Source organism: Equus caballus, chromosome 14 (assembly GCF_041296265.1).
Source record: "Equus caballus isolate H_3958 breed thoroughbred chromosome 14, TB-T2T, whole genome shotgun sequence".
Lineage (NCBI taxonomy): Eukaryota > Metazoa > Chordata > Mammalia > Perissodactyla > Equidae > Equus > Equus caballus.
Window position 1 is genome coordinate 51625025 of NC_091697.1, and position 26537 is coordinate 51651561.

Below are 26537 nucleotides of genomic sequence, written 5' to 3' on the forward strand. Positions count from 1 at the left end.
GGGTGGGTTCGAGTCCCCACCCCTATCCTGGGAGCCACTGAGTCAGTATGGTTGTGTAGTGTCTGTAACAGAAGAAGTTGGTCCCTTGTGGTTGGGGTTAATTCTCTCTGAAGTTACAGAATCTGTCTCTGAGTCTTGTCTTGCAGTTGTGGTAAAATGTGGGGTTAGGTCCCTGCAGGCTGAGTTTTGAATGTCTGTGATCTGTCTGGGTGCTGATCAGAGACACCCGATAGAAGCTTTGCCTTAAAGTGACAGAAACTTTATCTTGTTATCTTTCTCCATTTCCCTGACAAACTGACTTCTAGGCCTCTCAGATCTCTCTCTGTTCTTCAGTTTTTTATTAGTGGTTGTTAGGGAAAACCCAACACCCATCTGTTCTTCTGTCCCCTACACTTTCTGCTAAAGAATTTCCATCAACCTCTCTCCTGCCAGATATACTCCTAAGATCTTCCTGGGGTCAGTCTCCTTAATCATCCACCTTTGGGAGGTCACTTTTGCTTTTGGTGGTGAAAGAAACTAGGCTCAGAACTTGAAAAGATGTCTTTGGTAAGTAACAGAACTCAAGCATGGCGGTGCCAAAGTACCTGCCCTGCAAGCACTTGGTCTGATTTTTCTTTTACTGGATGTTGGATCTGCCAGTTTTTTGTTTTCGTCCTTGTGCTAACCTTTTTTGACAAGACCAGCTGGAGGTGATGGACTTTATGTGAAATGATTGTACCTTTTTTGCCTAAATTATATTTGAAATTATATTGTGGGGATTATGAGAGCATACAAATCCACCCTTCAGATAATGTTAATTAAACATGCTAAAAGAGATTTCACTTTAAAATGGCCACAACGGGGCAATTTCAGCTTACCCAAACTGGTTTATTTACATGTGTAATAAGAGAAAAAGCCAGCTATAAAAAAAAGTTAAACAAACAATGGGAAGCTTATTTTAATTTTTGAGGTTTCTAAACAAGATCAGAAATCTTTTATTGCCTCTTTAAGAAATTAAATAAACAAATATGCTGGTGAAAGGCAACCAAATCTTCTGCCCCTCCTGCCTCTCTTGCTGAGCTCCCCTACTTTAACTTCCCCAAAATTCCATATCTAAAATCAAGCAAGTGAAGCTAAGTAAACTTTTAAAATACTTTAAAATTGTAATGGCCATTTTGGGGAACCTTTATTTCAGATACGTCTGCCTTAATGGTCACCCTTATTAAAAAGAAAAGAGGATTCAAAACTTCTCTCAATTGAGTGCATACTTTAATTAATATACAGAAGCTACTAAAAGATAAAATAATAAAGAGGATCCTTACAGCAAAAAGAAGAGAAAAAAATCTTTAGCAGTCTAAACAGGTCCCAGTTTGGATCCAGCATTCTTTTGAGTTTTGTGCCTAAAACATGGCTAAAATTTTAAAGATCTCTGTTTGTGTTTGTCTACATGTCTATGTATGTGTGTCAGATGACATAATTTTTAGAGAGAACTCTATTTGATTGACTTAAAATAAGTGCTTATGTAAATTATTTCTAAATGTAATAAAAACTAGTCCAGAAATCTTTGAAGTTAGCATGATATAAAATGATCTTTGTTAAATAAAAGCTTGTTTAAGTCAGTTGGTTTAATTAAAATAGACATGTCCTCAGAGTTATCAACATTGGATATGATGTAAACGTGCAGCCTTTATAAGTCAAATAAACTCATTTTACCTCCATTACAACATAGGTTGGCAGGAATAACTTAGAATAATAGCTGATTTTGTTTGATGTCTCATAAAGTTTTTATAGACAATCTAAATAATTGTTGGAAACAGGCAAACTAAATAGATATAAAAAAGGAAAAGTTTTTGGGAGAACTTCTTAACAGTAATTATGTGTTCTGATGTATGTACTTAAAATGACTTAAAATGATGGCTAACTGCTTTAGTGTGTCACATAAAGTTTTGTGAGTAATCTAAACATGATTGTTAGAAACAAATGGTTTAGATATAACCGAAATAAGAGTTTATGGATAAACTTTTAACAGTAGTTACATTTTATGACATGTGTTTTTAAAATAACTTTCAAAATCTCTTTGGTAACTTGAAGCTTTAAAGTTTCACTAGGTAAAACTGAGTTAAAAAAGTAATTAAAGAGTGAGCCCTGATGACCTGGTGGTTAAAGTTCAGGGCTCTCACTGCTTTGGTGGCCTGGGTTTGTTTCTGGGTCACAGAACCACACCACCTGTCTGTCAGTTGCCATGCTGTGGTGGCAGCTCATATAAAAGAACTATAAGAACTTACAGCTAGGATATACAACCATGAACTTGGGCTTTTGGGAGGCAAAAAAAGGAGGAAGTTTGGCAACAAATGTTAGCTCAGGTTGAATCTTTCCCTGCAATAAATTAAAAATAAATGGCTAAAATGGTAAATTAAAAAAAAAAATGTGTTAAGTATCTAGGTCATTTTCAAACAAGAAAAAATACTGAAACAGGCAATTAATGGGGGAGTGACATCAGTACCCTGGTAGAGTGAGCTTTTCCCTTAGAGTCTCCCCGCTAAGATACAACAAAAAGGACATTCATAAATCAACAGAGGACATTCACACATCAAAGACAACTGAGAGACCTACACATCCATACATCTGAAGGTGAAGGTGCTGGCCTCCCTGGAGGAAGTTGGAGGGAGATAAGGGGACCTATTCTCCCTCCCAAACAGCAACAATGCAGGGTGCTAGACTGAGCATGGCTCTGAGAAAAGAGGGTGGAAGGGTGGCTCTACATGGGAATACGTTTGCTCTCCAAGTTCCCTCACAGCTTGTGGGAAAGCCCCACACAGAGGTGGCTAAGTTAGTGCAGGGGGTGTCTTCATCAAGGCAGCATCCTAGGAGAGCAGATAGCAATAGCAGAGTGAGAATGCCCTCAGGATTGTGTAGGCAAAAGAAACCGTGTCGCCCCATGCCTGGTGTTCCAACTCAACTGGTTGGACAGAGCACCCTTGCTTAGATTAGAAAAGCAGCAGCTGTGAGCAAGTGAACTGGCAATCGAAGACAGGACCCATCAGCATAGATTCCAAGTGACAGGCACAGATGCCAGGGGTCACCGTGGGCTCAGAATACACAGCTCCTGACTCCCCCAACTGAGGGCAGGTGGAAGCTGCGACCAGATGCTATCACTATGCAAAGGCACAAACCCATGCCACCAAATAGTATGAAGAAATATATTAATACTCCTGACCAGAAGGAAAATGACAAGCACCCAGAAATCAGTCCTGAAAGCACAGAAATTTATAATCTAAATAACAGAAAATTCAAAATAGCTATCATAAAAAAACTCAACGAGTTACAGATAGTTCACTAAAATCAGAAACAAAATCAATGAACAGAGGGAATTTTTCACAAAACAGATTGAAACTATAAAGAAAAATCAGCCAGAAACGTTGGAGACAACAAACACAATGGAGGAGATTAAAAAAAAAAATCTGGAGGCCCTGCATAACAGAGCCAATACTAGGGAGGACAGAATTAGCAGTCTAGAAGACAGAAACATTGAAATGCTTCAGATCAAGGAGACTTAACACTAAAACAAAATGGAGAAATTCTCCAAGAAATATCTGACTCAATTAGGAAATTCAGCATAAGGATTATAGATACTCCAGAGGAAGAAGAGGAGAATGGAGCAGAAAGCTTGTTCAAAGAAATAATAGCTGAGAATTTCCAAAACCTGGGAAGGAGCTGGAAATACAAGTAAAAGAAGCTAATAGAACTCCTAATTATATCAATGTAAAAAGACCTTCAAGGTGTATAATAGTAAAAGTTCCAAAAGTCAATGACAAAGAAAAAATATTAAGTGCAGCAAGGCAGAAGAAAATAACTTACAAAGGAAACCCTATCAGGCTTTCAGTGAATTTCTCAGCAGAAAACGTACAGGCTAGGAGAGAGTGGAACAATATATTCAAAATTCTGAAAGTCAAAACCTTTCAGCCAAGAATACTCTATCCAGCAAAAATAGCCTTCAGATATGATGGAGAAATAAAAAATTTTCTCAGATAAACAAAAGCTAAGGGAGTTCATCACCACAAGACTGCCTCCCCCCCAGAAGAAATGCTCAAGTAGACCCTCATGCCTGAAAAAAAAGAAAGGGTTTACAAAGCCTTGAGCAAAGAGATAAATAAGCAGACAAAATCAGAAAATTGCAGCTCTGTATCAGAACAGGTTAGCAAACACTTAATTATAACATTATAGATAATGGGAAGGAAAACATGAAAAATAAACATAATCTCATCATTTTAACCACAAACTCACAACATAAGATGGAACTAGTTGTGACAACAATAATTTAGAAGGGGAAGAGGAAAGGGATAGAATCAGCTTAATTGAGGGAAATAAGAGGCTATCAGAAAGTGGATTATCTCATCAATGAGATTTTTTATACAAACCTCATGGTGACCACTAAACAAATAATCAAAACAGAGACACAAATGATAAATAAAAAGTGAGAAAACCATTATAGAGAACTACCAAACTGAATTAGTAGTCTGAAATATACAGGATGAGAAACAAGGGAAATACAGAACAATCAGAAAATGAGTGAGAAAATGGCAGCATTAAGCCCTCATATATCAATAATCACTCTAAATGTAAATGGATTGAATTCTGAAATTAAAAGACACAGAATGGTGGGATGGATTTAAAAACAAGACCCAAAAATATGCTGCCTCCAGGAAACACATCTCAATTCTAAAGACAAACACAGGCTCAGAGTGAAGGGATGGAAGATGATACTCCAAGCCAATGGCAAACAAAAGAAAGCAGATGTTGCCATACTTATATCAGACAATGTAGACTTCAAAATAAAACAGGTTATGAGAGACAAAAAGGCGCAGTATATAATGATAAAAGGGACACTCCACCAAGAAGACGTAACACTTATAAATATATGCATCCAACAGAGGAGCACCAAAGTATAAAGCAACTACTAACAAACCTAAAAGGAGTTATTAACAACAACACAATAGGAGTAGGGGACCTTAACACCCTACTTACATCAATGGATATATTGTCCAGACAGAAAGACAACAAAGAAATAGTGGATTTAAAAGAAAAACTAGACTAGATGGACTTAATAAATATATGTAGAACACTCCATCCAAAAACAGCAGAATACACATTCTTCTCAAGTGCACATGAAACATTCTCAAGGATGGACCATATGTTGGGAAACAAGGCCAGCTTCAACAAATTTAAGAAGATTGAAATCATATCAAGCATATTTTCTGACAATAATGCTATGAAACTAGAAATCAACTACAAAAAAAATGCTGGGGAAGTGACAAATATGTGGCGACTAAACAACATGCTACTGAACAATCAATGGATCATTGAAGAAATTAAAGGAGAAATAAAAAATTCTCTGGAGATGGAAGAAAATGAAAACACACCATACCAACTCATATGGATGCAGCAAAAGCAGTCCTAAGAGGGAAATTCATAGCAATCCACCTTAACAAACAAGAAAAATCTCAAATAAGCAATCTTAAACTATATCTAACAAAATTAGAAAAAGAAGAATAAACAAAGCCCAAAGTCAGCAGAAGGAAGGAAATAATAAAAATTAGAGCAGAAATAAATGAAATTGAAACTCAAAAAACAGTGGAAAGGATCAATGAAACAAAGAGCTTCTTCCTTGAGAAGATAAACAGAATTGACAAACCCTTAGCCAGACTCACTAAGAAGAAAAGAGAGAAGGATTAAATAAATAAAATTAGAAATGAAAGAGGAGAAATTATAATGGATACCACAGAAATACAAAGGATTATAAGAGAATACTATGGAAAACTATATGCCAACAAATTGGACAATCTAGAAGAAATGGGTAAATTCTTAGACTCATACAACCTCCCAAAACTGAATCAAGAGGAAATAGAGAATCTGAATAAACCAATCACAAGTAAAGAGATTTAAACAGTAATCAAAAACCTCCCCCCACAGAAGTCCAGGACCAGATGGCTTCTCTGGAGAATGCTACCAAACATTCAAAGAATATTTAATACCTATCCTTCTCAAAGTATTCCAAAAAGTTGAAGAAGACAGAACACTCCCTAACACATTTTACAAGGCCAACATCACCCTGATCCCAAAGCCAGAAAAGGACAACACAAAGAAGGAAAATTTCAGGCCAATATTGCTGATGAACATAGATGCAAAAATCCTCAACAAAATATTGGCAAACTTGGGGCTGGCCTGGTGGCGCAGTGGTTAAGTTCACACGTTCCACTTCTCGGTGACCTGGGGTTCACGAGTTCGGATCCCGGGTGCGGACATGGCACTGTTTGGCATGCCATGCTGTGGTAGGCAGCCTGCATATAAAGTAGAGGAAGATGGGCACGGATGTTAGCTCAGGGCCAGACTTCCTCAGCAAAAAGAGGAGGACTGGCAGTAATTAGCTCAGGGCTAATCTTCCTCAAAAGAAACAAATATATATTGGCAAACTTAATACCGCAATACATTAAAAAGATCATAGACCATGATCAAGTGGGATTTCTACCAGGGATGCAGAGATGGTCCAACACCCACAAATTAATCAATGCAATATACCACAATAACAAAATAAGGGATAAAACCACATGATCATCTCAATAGATGCAGAGAAATCATTTGACAAGATCCAACATCCATTTATGATAAAAATGTTCAATACAATGGGTATAGAAGGAAAGTACCTCAACATAATAAAGGCTGTATATGACAAACACACAGCCAACATCATACTCAACAGGGAAAAACTGAAAGCCATTCCTCTCAGGACAAGAACAAGAGAAGGATGCCCACTCTCACCACTCTTATTCAACATAGTACTGGAAGTGTTGGCCAGAGCAGTTTAGGCAAGAAAAAGAAATTAGAAGAATCCAAATAGGCAATGAAGAAGTGAAACTCTTGCTGTTTGCAGACGACATGATTTTATACATAGAAAACCCCATAAAATCATTGGAAAACTATTAGAAATAATCAACAACTACAGCAAAGTTGCAGGGTACAAAATCAACTTACAAAAATTGTTGCATTTCTATACTCTAATAACAAACTAATGGAAAGAGAACTCAAGAACACAATCCCATTTACAATCTCAACAAAAAGAATAAAATATCTAGGAATAAATTTAACCAAGGAGGTGAAAGACCTAAACAATGAAAACTGTAAGACATTATTGAAAGGAATCAATAATGACATAAAGAAATGGAAAGATATTTCACGCACATGGACTGGAAGAATAAATATGGTTAAAATGTCCATACTACCTAAAGCAATCTACAGATTCAATGCATCCCAATCAGAATCCCAATGGCATTCTTCACAGAAATAGAATAAAGAATCCTAAAATTCATATGGGGCAAGCAAAGACCCCGAATAGCTAGAGCAATCCTGAGAAAAAAGAACAAAGCTGGAGGCAACACGATCCCTGACTTCAAAATATACTACAAAGCTATAGTAATCAAAACAGCCTGGTACTGGTACAAAAACAAACACACAGATCCATGGAACAGAATTGAAAGCCCAGAAATAAAACCACACATCTATGGACAGCTAATCTTTGACAGAGGAGCCATGAACATACAATGGAGAAAGGACTCTTCAACAAATGGTGTTGGGAAAGCTGGACAGCCACATGCAAAAGAATGGAAGTAGACCATAATCTTTTGCCATACATAAAAATTAACACAGAATGGATAAAAGACTTGAAGGTAAGACCTAGAACCATAAAACTCCTAGAAAAAAATATAGGCAGTACACTCTGTGACATCAGTCTTAGAAGGATCTTTTTGAATACCATGTCTACTCGGGCAAGGGAAACAAAAGAAAAAATTAACAAATGGGACTTCATCGGACTAAAGAGCTTCCGCAAAGCAAAGGAGACCAGGAACAACACAAAAAGACAACCCACCAACTGGGAGAAAATATTTGCAACTCATACATCCAACAAGGGATTAATCTCCATTATATATAAGGAACTCACACAATTGAACAACAACAACAAAAAAAAAACAGCCCAATCAAAACATGGGCAGAGGATATGAACAGACATTTTTCCAAAGAAAGTATACAGATGGCCAATAGGCACATGAAAAGATGTTCAACATCACTAATCATCAGGGAAATGCAAATCAAAACTAGACTAAGGTATCACTTTACACCCATTAGAATGGCTATAATCACCAAGACAAAAAATAGCAAATGTTGGAGAGGATGTGGACAAAAGGGAACCCTCATACGCTGCTGGTGGAAATGCAAACTGCTGCAGCCACTATGGAAAACCATATGGAGATTTCTCAAAAAATTAAAAATAGAAATGCCATACAACCCAGCTATCCCATTACTGATTATTTATCCAAAGAACCTGCAATCAACAATTCAAAGAGACTTATGTACCCTTGTGTTCATTGCAGCATTATTTACAATAGCCAAGAAGTGGAAGTAACCTAAATGCCCATCGACTGATGATTGGAAAAAAATGTGATATATATATAAAATAGAATACTACCCAGCCATAAAAAGAGACAAAATCGTCCCATTCACAACAACATGGATGGACCTTAAGGGTATTATGTTAAGCAAAATAAGCCAGAGAGAGAGACAAACACCATATTATTTCACTTGTGTGTGGAAGATAAATTAACACATGGACAAAGAGAATAGTTTAGTGGTTACCAAAAGGGAAGGTGGTTGGTGGAGGTGGGCATAAGGGGTAAAGGGACACATTTATATGGTGACTGACAAATAATAAAGTACAACTGAAATTCCACAATGTTATAAACTATTATGACCTCAGTAAAATACTGAAATATTATTACTAAACATGTCTAGGTTTATCTACTTTTGGCTTCTTACAGAGAAGGTAAAAGATGTTTAGATCTATCAGTAAACATATCATATTTTATGAAAAAGTAACATGTTTCTAGAAATCGCAAAAAGTATTTATAAATTTACCAAGCCGCAGAATGCTTATGTAAAAGACAGTTTATAATTACTTACTTCTTAGTTTTCACTCAGAATTAAGGTCTGTAAGTGTTAAAAATTTTGATTAATATATGTAATTAAAACTACTAAGAGTTAGTAAGAAAAACATCTTTATATTTAAGGAAAATAAGATGTATGCTTTCAGTAAAGGAGACATAGAGACTAGAGAAATTTTTATTTGTTTTAGTAAAAAAGGTAAATTTGTCCTAAAGTACTAGGAAAGAGAAAAAGGAAGGAAGGCATGGGACAAATTCTAAACATAAAAAAAACAAGTGACAGGTTTGTGGAAGTGAAACTCTGAGAGGGGAAAAAAAAAGAGTTTTGTACATGGTCAAGTTAACTAAGATTAAAATAAATTCCATTAAATAAATGAGTTTCAATATCAAAAGTAAGTTAAAAAATTAAAAATTTGACTTTCTCTTAAAAGAATAATCTTCTTAAAGTTTTGGTGCACTCTTATCAAAGAGATTACAAACGGCTTTTTTCTTTATTTTTGAGTAAGTCTCCCTAAAAGACAGAAAATCTACGTTTTGTTAAAATAATTTCCTATGCCCAAGGAGGCTGAGGTTTCTCTATTAGTTTATTTTTTTTTAACTGTTTCACTTTCTCTGTTTGCCTTTGACATTTTCTGTTGTTACCTTGATTAAATCAACAACTAACAGTATTTTAAAACCTTTTGATATTTTTGACAAATTTCCCCAAAGGTCAAATCGTAAGTAAAGTTTTTCTTTTTGGGGATTTCCAATGGGGCCCTGAGATTTCTAAAAACAATTTGTTCTCTCTCTATATAAAGAGGGAGATATTAAACTAGCTAGGCTTATTTGGTGTGTTAAATTACATGGAAAACATTATCAAATAAATGATGATGAACATTCTTAGGCTCTATTGTGTGGATAAATGTTATTAATGTAAGTGGTTCTTGATACCCATTTCATATCTTAAGTGTTCTAGATATCCATAGGAAATGCCAAAAATTGGCAACAGGGCCTGATACCAGTTCTGCACAGTTAATGGAGGCAGCCTTCAGGATAGTCAATAACCAGGACAAGGAAGAAGAGAAAAAGGATGATAAAAAGGTACAAAGACAAGCAACTTTGCTTCCATTGGCCCTCCAGTCTGCTCAAGGTAACCCAGGGGAGAGGTGAGTGACCCGGCCCCCACCATGGGACCAGAAGGCCACCAACAGAGTTGGGGGCCTAATCAATGTGCATACCACAAGCAGAAAGGGCATTGGCAGTGAGATTGTCCAAACCATCCCCAAAGAGGGAAGAGAGCGAACAAGATCAAGCCATGGCAACTTCCCTTGACTACTGATGAGATATGACAGGGCCATGGGGCTCCCCAGTTCCAGGCAACCAAATCCTTATCTCCCTTGAGGAGCCCTAGGGTGACCTTAGCAGTGGGAGGAGAATGTGTTAAGTTTTTGTTTGATATAGGAGCCGCATTCTCAGTGTTAAATACCCAAAAGGGAAATCTTTCTAAAATAAAATGTAACGTAAAAGGGGTATGAGAAGAGACTAAAACCTTTCTGGAGCTCTTAACCTATGAAATAGGATTGAAAATCTTAAGACGTGCTTTTCTGTATGTGCCAGAGCGCCCTATTCCCCTCCTTGGGAGAAACATACTATCAAAATTGGGGGCTTCAATAAACTGGGAACAAGACAAAGTAGAACTCCAAGTTCCTAGAGATCAGAGTTGAGCTCATGGCCTTATTACAAGACATATCAGCACCTGAGAAGGAAGAAATTCCTCAAAACATTTTAAACCAATTTAACTTAGAGGTTTGGACACAAGGATAATGGGAGGAGCAGGTAGTGGCATACTAAAGTGGAATTCCACTACAGTGGAATTAAAACAGATAGACCACTGGCCTCCAGTAAAACAATACCCCCTAAAGCCAGAAGCCATAAAAGGAATCCTGCCTGTAACTGACAAACTTTTAAAACAAGGGTTAATCAGGACATGTAGATCCCCCTGCAACACTCTCAATTTACCTGTTAAAAAGCTGGGAACAGGGCAGTACAGATTTGTTCAAGACCTTAGGGCTGTCAACGAAACAGTCCAAGACATACATCCTGTAGTACCTAATCCTTACACCCTGCCGGCTAATCTCCCTGGGGACAGCATGTTCTGTACAGTACTAGATTTAAAAGATGTTTTCTTTTGCATCTCATTGGACCCTGAGTCCCAGGAGATTTTTGCCTTTAAATGGGAGGACCCAGACTGCCACCAGAAACAGTACTGCTGGACTGTCTTACCCTAAGGATTTTAAAATTCCCCTAGAGGGGCTGGACTCGTGGCCGAGTGGTTAAGTTCACACGCTCTGCTTCAGTGGCCCAGGGTTTCGCCTGTTCGAATCCTGGGCGCGGACATGGCACCGGTCATCAAGCCTTGCTGAGGCGGCATTCCACATGCCACAACTAGAAGGACTCGCAACTAAAAATACACAACTATGTACCAGGGGGCTTTGGGGAGAAAAAGGAAAAATAAAATCTTTAAAAAAAATAAATAAGTAAGTAAAATTCCCCTAGAATTTTTGGGGAAATCCTGAGTTGAGATTTAACGGAATTAAAATTAAAACAAAACACTGTATTACAGTATGTGAAAGACATCCTAATAACCAGACCATCCAAGAAAATCTGATGAGAACACAGTAACCATGTTAAACTTCTTAGCCAGTAGGAGATATAAAGTGTCTAAGGTAAAAGCACAGATATCTAAAAAACTGTAACGTGTTTGGGGTTAATTATTTCAAAAGGGCAGTGCAGACTTCCTCAAGAGAGGAAAATAACAATATATCACTTGCTCCACCTGTGTAGGCAGCTAGGCGGATTCTTGGGGATGGCCGGCTTCTGTCATATGTGGATCCCTAATTTGGGGTTGATTGCTAAGCCTCTCTATGACAAATCGTAGGCGACAGAAACAGACTCATTTGAATGGGATAAGCTGTGCAAACAAGCTTTCAGTAAGCTTAAAAACTTACTAATGAAAACACCTGCACTGGCCTTACCAGCTTTGAACAAATCATTTGACCTATACATTCATAAAAAACAAGGAATAACTCTAGGAGTATTAACCCAAATGTTGGGACCATTGGAAAAAAAGTGGTAGCCTATTTCTCAAAGCAGCTAGACACTGTAACAAAAATACGGCCCCCATACTTGAGAGCTGTAGCTGCCACCTGCCTACTAATCAAAAATATGAACTACTTGGAGCAATGCCTGGTGACCCACAGACTTATTCTCTAGACTTAGATGAGTGGGGGAAAAATTCTGCTCCTCTGCTGGCCCCTATGACAATGCCTATGTTCAGCAGGAAGTAGTTACAGAAGATAGACCTTTGCCTCATGCCCCTCAAGAATGAAGAGCAGGATAAAACTAGAGGAGAGATTTTGTCACCAGCTGTGGACTCTAACCTGCTTCTCTTATCTTGCCTAGATTCTAAGCTTTTTTGTGTTTGACCTATTTCTCTTGTCTTGTTGAAAGATGTAGATGTTCCTTTCTCTGACAACTTTGGCATCTTGAGTTTATGTGATTTCAGGTATGTTCCAGGAAGAAACTCTAAGTGACAACCACCCTGGACCCACCCACTCTGAATCAGACCAGACCAGTCCAGACCACAATCACAAGAATGACACCTGCACAGACAGGCAGAAAGTTGTACCAAAGTAACCTGCCCTCATTAACATCCTAAGTTCTCTTCCTTTGGGAGGCGTGAAGCAGACATTTTTAGATCATGTGATATATGTAAAAGCATCATTTCAAACCACTGCATGTGCAAGGTTATGCCCACCTCTAAATGCGATGATGAAACTTCTCCTTTAAACCTTCATTCCCTACCCTAAATAAAGGAACCCACCTACCCGTGCTCTGGGAGCCATAGCTTGTGAAATTCTTCCCTATGGTCTCTGTTTTCTTTGCTGCATGCTGTAAATAAAATTTCTGCTTTGTATGACAACTACTGCTGGTGTAGTTTGATTGACTTGCCAAGAAGGTGACTCATGTTTGGTCTGATAAAAGAAGCACATGAAAAAATGATCAAACAGGGTCAAGGAGTGGCCAACTTGCCCTTTCTTAGAGAAGCTCTTGGGGCTTTCAGGTCCTAAGGAAGTATATCTGTAGTTTTTCGTGTGTTTGTTTTAGTGTACCTCAATGTTTTGGTGGTGGTTTTTTTTTTTCTTGAGGGGGTGGTTTTGCTGAGGAAGATTCTCCCTGGGCTAACATCCACTGCCAATCTTCCTCTTCCTGTATGTGAGCAACCGCCACAGAGTGGCCACTGACAAACAAATGGTGTAGGTTTGCGCCCAGGAACTGAACGCAGGCTGCCTAAGCAAAGCATGCCGAACTTAGCCACTAGGCCACCAGGGCTGGCCTCGTGGTTTTAAAATCTAGATATAACACTAGAATTGCATTAGTATTTGGTTAATTACATTTGTGTTCTAGAATTGAGTTTCGAATTTATAAAACATAAAATATACTAATATAAGATCCTGGGATCCATAATCTTACTTAGGAGCCTAAAAGCCAACAGCCAAGGCTGTGAACGTTCATTGGGGAACCTCATCCTTTAAAATGAGATGAATTGCAATTCTTCTAAAGAGTGAATCCTGCACTCTGTATATGTGAGACCCATATCAAACATCCTGGCCCTTAACAGAGATGCAATTTGGTTTGTTCCTGATTAGCTGCAGGACAGTTAGCAAGTCTGTGGATCTTTTGGTTTTTCACCTGTCTGCCAAAAGAAGCTGTTGGAGGTGATTCTTTCTTTCCCTCATGCTGTTTTACTGAGCCTCACATGGAATTTATTCGTTTGAACATGTAGAGTGACTTTAAGCTCTTTGGTCCCTGGATTTCAGATCACTGATCACTTACGTGGAACAGCTATAAACAGACTGGTCACTTGATCACTTACTTAGAGACTTAATTATTATTCATGAGAGATACAGGGAAAGAGTTATTTAACTGATTTTACTTCTTTTCCTTCAAGGATGAGCAAAAATGTGGAAGAGTAAATAAAGTATTTTTATTACAAAGTTGATGTTGACTTATTTTACCATCCCTCATTCACATTTTAATCATTAGGAAAAGTCTCCTGAGTATAATAGCTAAATCTCTGAAAAAGGGGCAAGGAGATGGAAGAAAAGGACTATTAAAAATAACTATTTATTGAAGATTATAGTGTGCCAGACATTGTGCTAAAAACTTTCGAGATTATCTCACTAAATCTTCCCCACCATTCTAAAAGGTTTGTACTGTAATTATTCCCATTTTATAGATGATGAAATTGAGGCTGAAAAACTGAGAAGTAGTGGCTTCCCCAAGGTTCCTCAGCTAGTAAGCGACAGAGCTATACCAGTTTCTTTCTTTCTATAAGTAGAGTTATCACACCTCCCGGTTTACCTAGGATAGTCCCAGCTTACATCTTGTAATCATTAATGGTGTCCCCTTTCCATCTCAAAAGTGGACTGGACAAAAGCAATTCATATGGTCACCCCATCTTCAATGTTTCTCAATCATGGTACTATTGATGTTGTAGGCTGGAAAAGTCTTTGTTGTGGGGGGCTGTTTAGCAGCATCCCTGGCCTCTATCCACTAGATGCCAGTAGCAGCCCCCGACCCAGGCAACAAAAAACAATAAAGTCTCCAGATGTTGCCAAATGTCCCCCGAGGGACAAAACTGCTCCCAGTTGAGAATCACTGCATCTAAGGCCTATGCTCATAAAAATTTAACCACAAAAGGAAAATATAGTCTATTTGCAACAGAACATGTACTATGAACTGAACCTACTTATTACAATGGCTGGTATTCCCCTGTACTCAATAAAAGTTAATTTCTTGGGGGCATTATTTTGACTTCTCAATTGTAGAGAAGTACAAGGGCTAAACAAACAATGAACAAGATGCCTGGAGAGCTCTAATGATAAAAATTAGTTTGTTGCAATTCTTATTAAAGAAGACTGAAATAACGCACAGGGATGTGAACCAGAAACCTCCTGGCTGCCCATTCTAGTAATACTATGGAGTTTGATTATTGATTTCATTGGGGGTTATGCCTTTGTAATGAACATGAAAGCCAGGAGACAGCCAGAGAATGACGCAGTAATTTTCATACTGCAGCTTTCCTCAATAACAATAGCAATGATAATCAGTGTTCTATTTTCTCCTCCTCTTATACTTAGAAATGACCACCATTTCTTTCATACCACCATTTTCCATTTATTAGCAATAACAGAGGAAATACCAATAGCACCAATTAAAAATGAATCCACATGACGTGTTTTATCCTTACAGCTGTAATAACTAGTAACTAACATGGATTGGAAAGCACTTTGCAAATGTAAAAAGTGCTGTACAGATACATCATAATTATCATCATTAATAAATTAGCCCGATTCTCCTAGTATTCAAAAGGCACGTAAGGTCAGATACATGGGTTTCAGTGGGGCAAATGATCACAACCTACAATGTAGCAATGGTTCACATGTGCTGGCAACAAGTTTTACCCCATGCAATCCTGCAGAGCTGAAGTTACACACCCTTCAAAATATGGGAGAATGAAGCTATAAGTAGACAAAACAGGTTTTTTTTTTTTTAGATTTAATGTTTTTGTTTTAATAACAGACTCCTACCTCTTTTACGTTAACTTTTAAAAGATAATATAATTAATCAAACTTCTAAATTGTACATTCTAACAAAATTAAAATTTATTATTTAAGGTGACAGTAAATCTTATTCTTTTCTATGAGCTGATATTCCAGATACTGTTAGAATTTCAAAGCACTCTGTGACTTCAAAGAGGCCAGATTGGTAAATTTTGTGCTTGCACACCCTCAGGGAATATCTTCGGTATTCATTCCAGAATTGTTACTAGAAAAAAACAGCTTTATCCATTCTCTTGCCAGCAGGAGTCTTGGCAAGAGAGAGCTCTTGGCTGACCATAAATAAAATTCCTTGAATCACCAGTATCTTGATTTAAGAAAGAAATTTTACTGTGTCTTTCATACACAAAAGCTGATTAACAATGGTTAAAAAAACACTACTCCACTTTTTCACAGGTGTACAAAAGGAAATATAATGGAATTACATTCAACAATAAAGCTTAAAGTTCACTCTAGGTAATAGTTGCATTAACATTCACATACACAAGCACAGAGTAAGTATATTTCAGGAGTCTTATAATAGCATACAGCATACATATGGGAGATTGATTTCAGGGAACATCAGAGGTGTTAGCAAGATTAGCAATTCAGAGTCTTCTAGAAAAGGAAAACTAAACCAAAGAGAAGGTGTAGGCTAGCACACCAAGACAAATCACAGACTTAGAGGACTGAAAAGTCTGCTCACTGTATGTATGAGAAAACAAGATTTTTCTTCAATTTCTGGGTCTTGATATAGTGGGCTAGAGAAGGTTGTGTATTCAAAGTGCACATAATTGTTTCTTAGAAAAGAGAGAGAGAAAGGTCCTTTTATTTAGTAATTAATACATGCAAGAGGCAGCCCCAGAGTGACCTGAAAAGAGTAAAGCTGTGATTGGCAGGTGGCCGGTATAATACAGATGTTTCAGGCAATTCTCTTAAAGCACTTCTGTAGCAGCAATGATCATTTAAATGGCTGTAGACTGAATAATTCTCTTCTGAGGAGAGTTTAGGGGAATTGTATTCATCATATTTCTCTTTAAAGATTTATAGTTATAGATTTTCTCTTTTTTTAAATAAATCTATCAAACAACAAACAGCATAAAGTGAGGTGTTGGGGTTTTCTTTTTTCTTTTGCTTTTGCATATGTGTCATTGGAAAAGGATCTGGCCTTTTCATAAACATCGTGTGCAAAAGAATTTTTAATAAAGTGAGCACAAGGACATATACAGGAAATACATCAGATCTGCTTCTGTTGACCTGGTTGGCCCCCTGTTAAACACTGTACTATTCGCTTGTAGGTATAACGCAGGTTTTAGGTTTAATGATACCACAGCCAACAGGCTTTAGGGGCTTCTAAAGCCTCGTCAGTGGGAGTAGTTTTGTCTGCTAGAGGGTGGCCACCGTCTCTTGAGTTGTAAGATTTAGAAAGTCTGGTCCCTTTTAGTTTCACATTTCCCCTCCAGACTGGTAACTCCAACTGTTTATTTGCCTTTCTTTCCCAGCCCTCCTTGCGCCAATTAGTCTAATCTGGCCCATCCCAGCCAATCTCTGGCACTCACATACCCCCGGTGGCCACACATACCCAGTGGCCACAGACACCCAAGCTGCTCAATCTCAAAACCTTTCAGCCTGCCCTGCAAGTGTCATCAAGACAGGATCCCCGGAGCACAGGGCAGAGAGTCCAACCTCTCACTGGCGGGGCTGGGAAGCCTCTCCTTTGCGGCGGAGGAGAAAGGAAACTTGGGTCTGCTTTTTAGGTTCTGAAAACAAGCCAGAGCGGAGAGAAAGAGTTAACACCAGACTTAGTAAAGCTTTTCAGACAAAACCTGTTAAATGCGATCTAGACAGACACAGGGAACTTTCTGCAGATTTCTGAGGTCTCTAAGAGAGGGCTCAGGTGGATAGGAGAAGGGAGAAGGGAGTTGCTACATGGGAGAGATTTGCCATTATTACAAAAACTGGCTAAGTGGCTTGTTTCCATTAGATGACCTCACTGGTCACTGTTGTCAGTCGTGCTGTTCCCTTTCTCTTTTTTCTCCTGGGTCTTGTTACCCTTCTTCTTTTTCTTCTTTTTCTTGGTCTCTTCCTTTTTGCCGAAGGTTATGAAGTCACTTTTGTCAATTTGGCTGTTAGTAGGCTCCTGCCGGATGGAGATGATTGCAGGAGATCCTGGGATAATGAATTTGTCTGGCAACTCACCGGGACCAGGTTGTTTGGGGTTGCCTGGTCCGTATTTAAAGGTCCAGCTGTTGCTGTTGACACCAGCACCGACTGGAGGGGACACCTCTCCTGCTTCTGGTTCTGAAACACAAAACATCACAAGTCAGTGAGAGAGTCAACACATATCTTCCGTGCCACACTAGTGGGTCGAATACAGAAGAAGCTGCACACAGGCCTGGCCCCCAAGAAATCGCGGGTTATTTCTTCAAGCCTGAAGGTAAGGCCAGTGTTTGGAAACAAGCAAGAACTCAGATTTTCTCACCAGAGAGTCCTGAAATCTAATTTTCTAGGAACATATTTTTGTTCATTGTGGAGAATTTCCTAAAGAATGTGGTTGTGATGATCTTGCCTGGGAATGGGGCAGGAAATGTACTAGATTAAAGCAGACTATGCAATAAAATACCTAGGAATGAACTTAACAAAGGAGGTGAAAGACCAGTACATTGAAAACTATAATACATTAATGAAAGAAATTGAAGAAGACACAAATAAATGGAAAGACATTTCATGCTCATGGACTGGAAGAATTAATATTGTTAAAAGATCCATTTTACCCAAAGCAATCTATAGATTCAATGCAATCCATATCAAAATTCCAATGTCATTTTTCACAGAAATAGAACAAACAATCCTAAAACTTTTATGGACTCACAAAAGAGCCAGAATAACCAGAGCAATCTTGAGAAAAAAGAATAAAACTGGAGGCATCATGCTCCCTGATTTCAAACTATATTACAAAGCTATAGTAATCAAAACAGTATAGTATTGGCAGAGAAACAGACACTTAGATCAATGGAACAGAATAGAGAGCCCAGAAATAAACCCACGTATTTATAGTCAATTAATTTATGACAAAGGAGCCAAGAATATACAATGGGGAAAGAACAGCCTCTTCAATAAATGGTGTTGGGAAAACTGGACATCCACATGCAAAAGAATGACACTGGACTGATAATCTTACACTGTACACAAAAATTAACTCAAAATGGATTAAAGACTAGAGTGTAAGACCTCAAACCATAAAACCCCTAGAAGAAAACATAGGTCATAAGCTCCTTGACATCAGTTGTGGCAATGATTTTTTGAATCTGACACCAAAAGCAAAAGCAACGAAAGCAAAATTAAACAATGGGACTAGGGGATGGCCCGGTGGTGTAGCAGTTGAATTCACGCACTCCACTTCAGTGGCCCAGGATTCCTGGGTTCAGATTCTGGGCACCAACCTACACACCACTCATGAAGCCATGCTGTGGCAGCATCCCACATACAAAATAGAGGAAGACTGGTACAGATGTTAGCTCAGTGACAATCTTCCTCAAGAAAAAAGAGGAAGACTGGCAACAGATGTTAGCTGGGGGATAATCTTCCTCACACACAAAAACACAACGAGACTACACCAAACTAAAAAGCTTCTGCACAACAAAGGAAAACATCAACAAATGAAAAGGTAACCTACAGAATGGGAGGAAATATTCGCACGAAAGGCAGCTGATCTAAATATATTCTGCATCATCCAGATGATGCCCCCCAAACTAAGAACTGCCAAGGGATTTCAGAACCATTGTCTGCAATTGCACTCAAAAATCTTTAACTGTCTTTGGCTAAATTGGGAAAAAAAAACAAAAAATGAGATCCTAAACTAGAAGTACAAGCAGATTATGTTACTTTTAGTGTAGGAACTAGAGAAAACTTTGACTACAAATGTATTTTGACACCTACTCAAAACAAAAGATAAAGTAGTTGAGGAGACAGCCCTGATGGCCTAGCAGTTAAAGTTCTGCACACTTTGCTTGGGCTGCCCAGGTTCTGTTCCTGGGTGCGGAACCACACCACTTGTCTGTCAGTGGCCATGACGTGGCAGTGGCTCACACAGAAGAACCAGAAGAACTTACAACTATACACAACTACACACTGGGGATTTGCAGGGGAAAAGGAAGAAAAAGGAGGAAGACTGGCAACAGATGTTAGCTTAGGGCAAATGTTCCCCTGCAAAATAAATAAATGAATGGATGAATGAATGAATAAATAAACAAATAAACAAGTTGAATCAATTATTTAATCCTAATTCTATTCTAATAACCTTGAGGGGTAGTAGAATGAAGCAGAGAAGAGACGGAAAGAAGTGTGGGTATAGAGGGATACCATGCAGCAAAAGAGGATGGAATCCTGTTGTAAATTGGGCCTACTTGTTTGGGTAAAGCATTGGGAGCTAACCTTACTTTCTAAATCCAGCCCCCTCTCTCAATGTGCTCACAGTCTAGTTGGGACACACACTCAAGTGACTACAAACCAACTTGATAAATGCAATAACCAAGGTATGTGTAAAGTATTATGGGACTCCAGAGGAGAAAATTATTAATTATTAATTATTAATTATACTTGAGAAAGTCAAAGGAGATTCCAGAGGAGAGGTGCAATTTGCACTGAGACTTAGGGAAATGATTATGCAGCCACAGGGGTTTTCAATGCAAAACTTTTCCAGGAGCCTAGTTGGAAGACACACCATAAAGTAAACCAATGACTTCTAGAAGAGAAGAGGTCAGAGAGGAAGAGTAATGGTCTGTTTGAGCAAAGTATTCCCAGTGGCCATGACACTGGAGCCCTTTGACATCACAGCAGTGTTCATGGATCTGACACTGCTCCTCTGGTGGAGTCGTGAAAAGTTCCAGCAGACAAATCATTTATGTTTGATTGCAGTTTGGGGTGGTCCACATCCGCTACTTCCATCTCCTCACCTCCCATCACTTCTCAGTCTCCCCCAATTTGACATCCCTTGAGCACTACTTTTCTAACACTGCTCATGCCAAACTCACTAATTACACTATTTCCAAAGCTAGTGGTCACATTTTAGTCTTCATTTTACCGAACCTCTAAGTAGGATTTGTTGTCTTCTTGAAACACTTATTTTTACGAGTTCCTTGTCAAACTGTACTCCTGACCCTTCTCTCAGCTGTTCCTGTCAGTTTCCTTGCGGGATCCTCCTCACCGGTGTGTTGGAGCTTCCTTGGGGTTGGCCCTACACCTTCTTTCTCGTCACTCTCTCCTTCTGGGATCTCAGTCTTGTCCATGGGTGTACATACTATCTAAATATGCTAATGAGATACAAATTTATATTTAAAGCTGTTCGGGCCGAGGGCAGGCCACCCCAAAATATTCCTCAATAGCATATTGATTATTTTGAATTAATGTTACTTGAGAAGCAAAAAGGGCTTTCTGACCCTCCTGTCTCTGTTCCCCCTGAAAGCAGGAAATAAATCTCCCATGTAAGGGTGCTCTCCCTGCAGCCTTATCACGAGGTCAAGGGAATTCAGGCTGATAAGGCTGCAGAAGCAAACCTTGCTAATTTACTGCCTCAAGCCTACACTCTGCTTAAATTCCTAACTGCGTACCTCAAATCTAAGTTTCTTTGTCCTGTTATTCCTCACAAATTTGTTTCTTTGTGTAAAAGATTTATATACTGCCTGCTTTGTCCATTCTCCGAGCATTATTTCTCTATAGTCTCCAACATGTATGTATTAAACTGGGTTTTTCTCCTGTTAATCCGATCTTGTGTCACTTTTATTATTAGCCCAGCCATAAAAACACAAGAAAGGAAGAAAGGAGATTTTCCCCACCCTGGCAAGGCCCATATCTCTCTGTGCTCCAGTCTCACATATCCCACTGCCTATCTGGTTATCTCTTCTTGGAGGTCTCATGGGCATCTCAAACTGACGGAATCTGAAATCCCACTCTTGATTCCTCTCATCTATTCCTTTCTAAATCTCTCCAGTCTCAATAAACGACACTTCATTCACCCCAATGCTCAAGCCAGAAACTTCAGAGCTAGTCTTCATTTTTCTCTACTCTTCATTCTTCATTTATAATATATCAAAACCTGTCACTTTTGCCTCCTATATCTAGGAGTAGATATAGGAGATATAGGATTCTGCCTCCAATATCCTATATCTTGTGTAAGGGAGGAAGACATTTCCTCTACCCACTCTGGGTCCTTCTGCGGACAATAAATTAAATTCACAGGAGACAGAAGAACAGGTGAAAATTAAACAAAGCTTTATAACATGTATACATGGGAGAGGCTCAGGAAACCTGAGCAACTCAGCCAACTGGCCAAGGCTACCTGTTTAAGTATCTCCAGCTACAGACAAGGAGGACGTTTAGGGTAGTGGTTTGGGTCTTCAAAGGGGAGGAAGGCAACCCACATGGAAATGGAAAAGCAAATGTTTGGTACATAGAACTTTGATAGAAGTGGGCTTAGCAAGGATCCTCCCAGTCTACAGGAACCCAGAGTTATCTATGGTGATGACTCGTCCTGAGGACAGGCCTTTATCTTAAATTTCTTCTAGGCAGTGGGGGAAAAAGTCAAATGTTCTTGCTGAGTCTGAGCCTTTATTGTCTGCAGCTCGGAATAGTCTGCATACCAGAGTGGCGCATCTTAGGGCGACCTACCCTGAACCCCATCACTTGACTTTGTCCTCTTCTCCCCATTTTCACTGCTGCTGCCTTCTTTCAGGACACCATTCTTTCAGCAGTAGCCTCGTCCTTCCTCAACCTGCTTCCACTTTTGCCTCTTCCTACCTCTCCACCTAGGAGCGACAGTCATCTTTATTCCTGAAAGACTTCTTTTTTAAAAAACTGGAGTATAACATACATACAATAAAATCCTTTAAAAAAATAGAAATTAGATTATATCACTCCCCTGCTTAAAATTATTCAAAGGCTTTCTACGGCCTTGAGGAAAAAAAGAATCGAACTCTTTAACATGGTTTATAAGGCCCTTCAATAATCTGATATATTTTTCTTCTCTAATCTAATCTACAAGTCTCCCTCTTACCACTATCCTCCAGCCACACAGGCCTTCTTTCAGTTCCTCAGACAGCCCTTGGGATTGTTTTCGCCTCACCATCTGTATACATATGGTTTCCTTTTGCCTGGAATGATCCCCTCCATTCTTAGCATGACTCCTCATTCTCAGAGTCTGGGCTTAAATGTAACCTCCTCAGAGAGGCATTCTATGACCATCCTAGGCAAGCAGCACCCTCTTCACCCCTTTCTCTATCACTGTGATGTCCATAGAGGAAGAAAATCTATCTGTTTCATTCCCCAGGGTATAACTAATATCTAGCACAATTCCTGGCTCATAACAGATGTTTGATAAATACTCGTTGGATGGATGAATGAAAGGACTGATGGGAGAAGTAGAAGTGGTCCCCACTCCTTAGTAGATCAAACAACTCTCTACTGGCGGCACTTTCGGAGTCCCTGAAGACAGTGAGGTAATGCATGTAAAGAGCTAAGCCTGATCCCCAGCACAAGATAAGAGCTCAATAAATAGAACCACATATGGGCAACTATAAATGGCACAGCTCTTGGGGCTAGGAAGGCAGGGAAAGGATGTTACAAATTTAGTCCAAGAATCAGCAGGCAGTAGGGAAAGGGAGCAAGAAACTTTTTTCTCTCCCCTTAACCCCTTCCCTCTACCATACTTCCCCTGGCAGGGCTGACACTGTAGCTCTTTGAACATAGGGCAGTAACAGGTATTTTTTCTCTGAGACTGCCTAATTTCTTTGATCCAAGATAATCAAATCTGCAACTGAGCTCAGCCAGAATCTGCCTGCTTACCTTTCAAATACAGGCCCAGTCCCTGAGAGACAGAGACAAAAGCAAGAAATGTATTTAAAAGCCTCTGATTTGGCGTCTAGGAGAACTGGGTTTCAACACCACTCATACTCCTCTGATTGCTCTCACAGAGCCCAGGATGGAAATTTTTTCCAATCACAGCCAGAACTCTGCATGAGGACTTTAAGACTGTCATGTGGAGATGCACAGCTCAGAGATAGCTTTATCTTGCAGAGTTAAAGTACATTAATGGCTGTGCCTATTGGCCGAGGGAGCCCCTCACAGCGGGACCACTAAGGGTTAATGAGCTTCTCTTAACATGTCTTTGAGCTTCTCTGGTCTTTGCTGGGAATCTGAGTTAGGTCTGACTCAGCCTAAACTCCAAGAAGCAGTCAGAGACCCATTCAGGTGCATCCTCCTCATATTGAGCTTCTGCAGAGCAGAACAAGATCTAGTTTCTCCAGTCCCTGGCAGACCATTGTGCCCAACCTGTTCTGGCTGTTGCGTAAGCAAACATCTTTGCGGGCTCATTCAGGTGAAGCGATAGCTTAAGGATCTGACAAACGATATTTCCTTTTGGCCAACAGCACTGAAGACCCTTGCTCAGCATTGCCTATAACATGCTGTGACTCTGGGACAGAATCAAGGAGATAGTCCCCTTTAAAAAAGATGAGAAAGAAGACATACCATTTCCACCCCAAATCCCAGCCCAGGGCCAGTCCCAGCAAATGGTCAATCAAGGGAATGTTTCTTCTTTCAGTGCTGCCTCCCTTCCCCCGTCCTGGGACCTCCCACAACTCCCCTCCCCTCTGCTCCCAGAAACCCAGGCAAACAAAGACAAGACTGAGACACAGTCAAGACCCAAACGAATGGACCTATTAGAGCCTAGAAAGAGGATTTCAGACACATATCAAGCAGGTGTAGGTCTGGATCCTTTAGCCAGAGCCATGACATTTAGATTACAATTCAATAGGATTTAAAAGTTTTAATAGAATATGATCATAATTTTAGTAAATGTCTTTCCTTTTTTTTTTGGTATTGGCCAATTTCTCCACAATTGGCAGGAATACATTTAAAAATCAGAACAACATCCTTTTTTTTTTTTTAAAGCATATAGACCTGCAACTTTAAAAACTGCCCTCTGGGGGCCAGATGGGCACAGATATTAGCCCAGGGCATTAGCTCAGGGCCAATCTTCCTTAGTAAAAAGAGGAGGATGTTAGTTTAGGGCTAATCTTCCTCCCAAAGAAAAAAACTCTGCCCTCGGGAGGTAGCTGACCATTTCACTTAATCCTATAATCCACTTTAGGCACTTCCCTTAGACACTGCCCAGGGTCTTCTTGGCAACACTCCCAACTTCCCTCATTCATACTAAACTAACTCTGGCTTCTTGAGTTCACGGAGTTTAGTCTCAGTGACCCAGAATGATTGGGCTGGGGGCTTTGCCAATGCAGATGCCAGGGAAGGTCCTAAACACTGTGAAGCAAAATGCCAGACTTATAAACTCACCCCCAACCCTTATTCTTTTTTTTTTTTTTTTTTTTTGGTGAGGAAGATTGTCATTGAGCTAACATCTGTGCCAATTTTCCTCTATTTTATGCGGGATGCCACCACAGCATGGCCTGACAAGCATGCTAGGTCCCTGCCTGGGATCCAAACCTGTGAACCCCAGAACACCCAAGGGAGCACTTGAACTTAACCACTATGCCACTGGGCCGGCCCAACTCCCCACCCCTATTCTGGACTGCTCTGGACAATCAACTAAGGCCAAGAGACGTTTTTTCTGATTTTCCATAACAGAACAATGCAAAGTCATTTTGACCAAGGATATTACTTTCAAGAAAGCTCCTGGAGGGGTATAGGCTGGAGAATGCTGAGGGTGTTTAATTCTCTTTTCCTCTCTTCATCTTGCTTTGCTCTTTTGAATTTGAGGGCCTGCCTTGGCCCTTTCACTTAATAGTACATAGTCCTGGGCAATTTACATAAATATCTCTGAGTCTCAGTTTCGTCATCCATAAAATGGAAATGACCACTTTCCTCTCTACAAGGTTACAGATGTAGTTAACATTTACTGTGTCCTTCCTGTGGGTGTGGCACTGGGCTAAGCAGATTTGCATGCAATATAATTTTTGCTCCATATGAAGTAGATTTTGCCATATGAAGTAGACAGTGCCAGTATCCAGGTCTGTTTTATAGATATTTCTTTTTTATAAATAAAAACACTAAGGACCAATGGTCACATGGTTACTAACTGGTGGAGGTGGGGACTCAAACCTAGGCAGTCTCACTCCAGTTATGAGACCCACGTCTGAGCTGTATATGAAGACCCTTTGAAGAAACTCTGAAGCATTATACAGATGTAGCAATTACTATGATTATATCTGTTTTGTCACCATTTGGGAGACAGAGGTGGCAGAAGCCTCTAAGCTAGCATCAGTTGCAGGAAGGAATGGAGGTGGGGGGAGGGATGTGGATTCAAGAATGACAAGCTCAGGAAAATCACAGCCCAGGCTGCAGGTTTCAGCCCCGCCCCTTCACTCCCCATTCATCCCTTTGTTACCATCTCTGGGATTTTGGTGCTGAGGTTAATAAAGAGCTTCCAGAAAACCCATCATTTTGATTAAAGCCAGAGACTATCTTGCCAGACAGCACTCTGGAGCCTGCCTCCCGCTAGGTCAGTGCAGCCAGCAAAGGCTATTAAATGATTACAGCCGTTTCCGGCCGAGCCAGACAGCTCCCCTGGACTGTTTGCTCTGTGGCGTGGGCTGCTGCTGCCGCTGCCTCTGGCTGCCCAGGGAAGAGTCAGGGCACAGAAGGCTGTGCGGATTCTGGGTTTGCAAGAGAACATCCAGGCTTTCTGCACAGGGACATCCCACTCCTCCCCCTTCCTTGACTCCTCTCCTTACCAGAACCAGCCACTGCAGGCTTTCATGCAGCTCTAATTTCATTTGAGCCTTCTTTGGCTTTGAGCAACCATTTCATCTCTCTCTGTCTCTGTCTCTCTCTTTCTCCTTGTATGCGTGTGTGTGTCTGTGTCTATTTGTCTGTCTATCTCTTCGTGTCTCTCTCTTTACCAGAACTTGGCAGATTA

The 26537-nt window shown here is 39.7% G+C and overlaps 1 protein-coding gene across 21 annotated transcripts in view; it reads right to left on the reverse strand.

The window, feature by feature from the left end:
- Positions 1-15939: 15939 nt before the first annotated feature.
- Positions 15940-26537, reverse strand: part of LOC100629863 (protocadherin alpha-C2) — a 175810-nt gene continuing 165212 nt past the window's right edge. For 13 of the 21 annotated variants that reach the window (XM_070234089.1, XM_023617547.2, XM_023617540.2 and 10 more), the window contains exon 4: positions 15940-17911. In XM_070234089.1, coding sequence (XP_070090190.1) covers positions 17601-17911 — 311 coding nt within the window. In that variant the 3' untranslated portion in view covers positions 15940-17600. The remainder of the gene's footprint in view (positions 17912-26537) is intronic. The other 8 variants (XM_070234093.1, XM_070234090.1, XM_070234091.1 and 5 more) reach the window with 1 other exon arrangement.